This window comes from Octopus bimaculoides, chromosome 14, assembly GCF_001194135.2.
Source record: "Octopus bimaculoides isolate UCB-OBI-ISO-001 chromosome 14, ASM119413v2, whole genome shotgun sequence".
NCBI lineage: Eukaryota > Metazoa > Mollusca > Cephalopoda > Octopoda > Octopodidae > Octopus > Octopus bimaculoides.
The window spans coordinates 51,781,292-51,787,047 of NC_068994.1; the positions used below are offsets into that span (position 1 = coordinate 51,781,292).

The 5,756-nt window shown below is 37.0% G+C and overlaps 1 protein-coding gene across 1 annotated transcript in view; it reads right to left on the reverse strand.

Annotated features, from left to right (window-relative positions):
- Positions 1–513: 513 nt before the first annotated feature.
- LOC106878570 (multiple epidermal growth factor-like domains protein 10) overlaps positions 514–5,756 on the reverse strand; it is a 33,557-nt gene continuing 28,314 nt past the window's right edge. The window contains exons 12-18 of the mRNA XM_052972604.1: positions 5,470–5,590; positions 4,122–4,346; positions 3,824–3,932; positions 3,308–3,454; positions 2,466–2,606; positions 1,855–1,986; positions 514–669 (exon numbers count right to left, since the gene is read on the reverse strand). Coding sequence (XP_052828564.1) covers positions 533–669; positions 1,855–1,986; positions 2,466–2,606; positions 3,308–3,454; positions 3,824–3,932; positions 4,122–4,346; positions 5,470–5,590 — 1,012 coding nt within the window. The 3' untranslated portion in view covers positions 514–532. The remainder of the gene's footprint in view (positions 670–1,854; positions 1,987–2,465; positions 2,607–3,307; positions 3,455–3,823; positions 3,933–4,121; positions 4,347–5,469; positions 5,591–5,756) is intronic.

Sequence of the window (5,756 nt, forward strand, 5' to 3'; positions counted from 1 at the left end):
ACACACACACACACACACACAGGAAAATATATGACAGGTTATGTTGTATGTGTGCCGTCTCGCATGCATGTGTAAGTACATATAGTATATAGCGGAATAATAACATGGGCTAACTAGAAACACGGGTGTGTACTCGTTAGAATTGATTGGTCAACTCCGAGAGTTTTTTACCGATAGAAAGCCTGTTTAGGAGGTTATTCGCAGCGTCTTACGTGCTGTAAATCGGAATTGCACGGGCGGGACATATCCTTTATCAAAATGCAAAATAGTAAGAGGAAAGAATTTTGCAAAGCAAGATTTTAAAGAAAAAAAAAAAAGGAAAAAGAACGTAATATACAAAAATATTTTTTTAAAGTTAAGTATAAAATGCATCTGTTACATACACACAGACACACACACATACAAACATATATATGCATATTCAAATATATATACACATACGTACATAAGCACACATACATATATATACATACAGTAGATAGATAGATAGATAGATAGATAGATAGATAGATCAGCCATTATCTATAAAGCTTCACTTACTTTCTTTACAGTGTACACCAGTATATCCCGGAAGACATCGGCAGGCGCCATCATTGGTGCGGCATTTTCCACCATTGCTGCACTCGCATTTAAACTGGCAGTTTTCACCGAAATAACCTGGTTCGCATTCTTTTTTTTTTTTTTTTTCAAGTGGCAATGTAACAGAGGGATAGAGAAAAACAGTAATGTAGATTAATAAATACATACATTCATATATACATACATACGTACATACATAAAAAATACCCTGTTGTTGATGTCGAAATTCCAATGAAGGAACCTTGGATCTAGGTTAAAAATCGGCTCTTTCTCTATTGGCGAGAAATCTTGAAAGAAAACTGAACAATGACATACATACATACATACATATATACATACATACACACATACACACACACATACATACATACATACATGCATACATACATACATACATACATACATACATAAGGCTTCTCAAAATTAGAAAGGAGAAAGTTGATTCGAAAACTACAGATCCAATCCATCGCTGGAACTGTAATAATCTGTAAAACTTTCTAGAAGTTTATCATTTAAGTATTATACGAGCATGTCTAGAAGTGCAACTATGTGCATGAGAAGACATACATAAAACAAAGCATACAAATCGTCACATATGCAAACGTACACACAAACAAAATTACCCTGTTATTGATGTTGGAATTCCAATGAAGGAGCCTTGGATCTAGGTTTAAAACGGTCTCTTTTTTTATTGGTAAGAAATTTTGAAATGAAACTGAACAATGACATACATACATACAAACATACAAACATACACACAGACGGACAGACAAAATCTTAAAAATAAGAACGTAAAAAGCAAACAAAGCGACGAAGTTAAAGTTATTAATTTTACATTCAAATATTTAGAAATAGAAATGTTTTAACGTTTCAGAGGAAACGTGCGCACGGAGGGGGAAAAAATGAAAGGAGAGAAATTTTGTCCGACGCGGTAACGATTCTAATAGCTTGTCGCCGTTCAGTGCCTTAATATTGGTTTCAAATTTTGGCACAAGGCCAGCAATTAGTGCGAGGGGAGGGTGTAAATCAATTTCATCGACCCCAGTGCTCAACTGGTATTTATTTTATCGACTGCGGAAGAATGAAAGACAAAATGGCCTCGGCGGGATTTGAACTCAGAAAGTAAGGGCAGACAAAATGCTGTGAAGCATTTTGCCCGGCGTGCTAACGATTCTGCCAGCTCACCACCTTGGTGCGTTTTAATATTATTACTAGAATATTATTGGAAGAAAAGTTTTTAAAAAATTAATCGCGAAATACTATCAGGAAGCTTACCAACGTTACATTTGTCACCAAGCCAACCAGGAAGACACTGACAAAAGCCTGTCACACTATCACATCTGGCACCGTTAAAACAGGAATCGCATTTCTCACTGCAGTGTAGACCATATGTACCGTTTGGACATTCTGAAAAGAAACCAAAAAAAGAGCGGTTCAAATTATCTTTTAGAGTTAGGTAAGTGCGCGCGCTTGTATTTATATATATGTACACACACACACACACACACACACACACACACACACACTCACACACACACACACACACACATACACACACACGAAATTAAATATTCATGTGTAGCACATCATGTCGTGTATTTTAAAATCTAAGTTAAATTTAAAGTAGTTTAGCTGCAGTTTTTAAGTCTTTTACTGTTGAACATTAAACCATGAATATGTCTTGACATTTTCTTCGTATACACGAAAACAAAAGTTCCAACATGTTTCATGGTTCGTTGATCATTCATCAGAAGTAAAGAATCCCCCACCCACTACACACACACCGCTAACATTTTTTTTCTGTGTATGAAGAGAATAAGTGTATCTTTCGAATCCGAAACCTTTTAAAGGGTCACAGACATTCTTCAAAGCGATATCCAACTTACCTTTATCACAGAGATATCCCATCTTTCCTGGAGGACAGGTGCAAAGTCCAGTGAGTAAGTTACAACGTATGTCCCCCTCGTGCACAGGGCAAGCAGGACAGCTCTGTTTACACCAGAAACCGTAATATCCAGGTTCGCATTCTGTAAAGGAAATAAAATACGTCTTAGAAAAAAACAAAAAATCAGAAAATGCGCAAGTGTGTTGTGCACAAGCATGCAAAGGTGTAGCATTGTTTTTTATGGCGAACAAGGAATGATCAGAGATCAAACGTGCACATGATGATGACGATGACGACGACGACATCAACGATCATCATCATCATCATCATCATCATTGTTTTAGCGCCTAATTTTCCGTGCTTGAACAGATCAGACGGATATTCTATGGCCGCATGCCGTTTCGGTTGCCAACCGTCAATTGTTTCCCTATGACCGAACATATTTTCGCGGAAGACTGTAAACGAACAACCTCGCTTGCATGACGTGGAAATTCATTTACAACTGTCACCAGATGTCACGACAACGAAATACAAACACACATGCATGTGTGTGTGTGTGTATACACGACGGGCTTCTTATAGTTTTCATCTACCAAATCCAACTCATAAGGTTTTTGATCAATCAAGGGATTTAGTAGAAGGCACTTAGCCAAAGTGTCATACAGTGGGACTGAACTTGATACCACGTGGTTGAGAAGTTAACTTCTCAACCATACACCTGTGCTGGCACCAGGTGAAATATTTTCAAAAATCATTTCTAAATATGAGATTGATACCTCGGGAAATAATGTTTGTATTAACAACGACTTATCTCAGATATTTTGATATTTAAGATAATCTTACCTTGTTCGCATTTATCACCAATCCACCCGGGTTGACAGTGGCATTTACCCGTCTTCATGTCACATGATCCACCATTAGCACAGGTGCATACCCGGTCACAATTCTCACCCCATATACCATCAGGACAAGTACTGTTGCAAAAAACACCTGCGAAAAACAAAAACAACAAAAAATTAACAAAATAACCAATAGAGAAGATTAAACAAAATGGTAAGGTCTTATACAAAAAATATAATTAGGATCTTTGTGGTTTTCGTCACTATTTACAATTATCTTTTTTTAAAAAAAAAAAAACAATTTAAAAAGGCGTAGGAGTGGCTGTGTGGTAAGTAGCTTGCTTACCAATCACATGCTTCCGGGTTCATTGTCGGCCTTATGAGCAGTCAATCACAGGCAAAGGGATAATGTCAGCATTATGAACAGACAGTCTCTTCACACGCATTTCTAATTTCTGAAAGAATGAACGTTTTCCTTTCTAATATTATTATATATGAATGGGTGTCACATTTATCTTACCTGTCCATCCTTGTTCACACGAACAGAGTCCAGTTTCTGAATCACACCTGGCAGTATTGGAAGCGGTACAAGGACATTGTTCTCTACAGTTGACACCGAAACGACCATTCTGTTGAAATAGACAGACAGAAGGAAAAGAAGATAAGCGAAGATGAGGGGGTGCTGTGGGAGGAATAGGGTTACATCAATAAACAATTAAATATATTAATAAACAATTAAATATATTAACTTCCAGAAGGAAGGAAGACATTAAAACAAATGAATAAGTGATATAACGAAGAAACGAAACTTTACTCACTGGACAAGTATCTTCACAGTGAATTCCTTTGAATCCCGGCTTACAATGGCATTCTCCAGTCACGTGATCGCACGATGCATCATTCCTACAATCGCAGACTCTGGAACAGTTCTGTCCATACAAAACCCCAGGGCACTGTTCTTCGCACATATGACCTCGCCAACCTAAATTATACAGTATTGACATTGCATTCAGTATTAATGCCTTGGCAATCAACGTTTGCCACTTTTGCATTCAATATTACTAAATTAGCATTCAGCTGTATCGACATAACAAGTCAATATTCGCTACTTGACATTCAAACGTTACCACTTTCGGCATTCAATGCTATCAACTTGAAATTTAATGATGCTGAATCTCCATTCAACTTTACCAATTTGACATTTAATGCTACCAATACAACGCTAAAAATTAGCCACTAGGTGTTCAAATGTATTGACTTGGAGTTCAATAACAATTTGGGTAACTTTGGTTTGATATTCAGCGGTATTGACTCGGAGGTATGCAGTGGTAACGGTCATGGTGATGGTACTTCATGCTTGGCATGCGTTCTCGTTAACAAGGCGTCAAGCTAGTAGAATCGTCACAGTACCGAAACAAAAATTCTTTAGCAGTATTTGTTCAGACTGTTTACATTTTCATTTCAAATCCATTCGGGATCAACTTTACATTTTATCTCCCCGGGGTCGATGAAAATAAAGTAACCTAATATTGGTTTAAAATTTTGGCAAAAAAGCCAGCATTTTCGGGCGAGGGGGTTAAGTCGATTACTTTGACCCCAGTGCTCAACTGGTACTTATTTTATCAACACCCGAAAGGACGAAAGGCAAAGTTGAACTCGGTGGAATTTGAACGCACGTTAATTTCACGAGCAGGCTGTTCCGTTGATTGGATCAACTGGAACCCTCGACGTCGTAAGCAACGGAGTGCCAACGACTGCAGATGATTTGATATGCTGCTATTTTTAGCAAGCTGAGAGGCTATGTAGAAGCCTTCCCTTGTTAGCTTGACACCACAACTAATAGATGTATAAATAAACAAAACATAATTAAAACAATGTACCAATAAAGTGTATGTATTCTATAAACATGTCCAACTTAGAGCGGCCATGATGAAAACTAACATAACATATCGTTGCAGTGTTTTGACTGTTTGGTATTCAAAGAGGATTCTCATCATATTTCCTTGAAATGTTATCACAGCAATTATATACCTCTGATCGACATGTACATTTTTCTCTTTTTGTTTTATATATAAACAATAGCTTTACACGCTTTGAAAAAATTTCTTTGTTGCTGTTTGTATTGATTGGTAGTATTGTTTAGCTTTCTCAGATTCGGCTCCAAACGAGCAAGACTTTCTGATCAAGCGGTCCCATGAATGTTCCGTGTAAACAGCAATTTTTGAAGGGAGAGGAAAAGTTGGTATCATCGAATCCAGTACTTGACTGATACTTTATTCTATGGACCCTTCAGGGAACAAAGGAAAAACGTAAAGAGTCGAAAAAATTCCCTGCTAATCATTTTGTCTCTAATGATTCGGCCAACTGATACCCTTAATAATAATAATAATAATAATAATAATAATAATAATAATAATAATAATAATATTTTCTACTCTAGGCACAAGACTCGA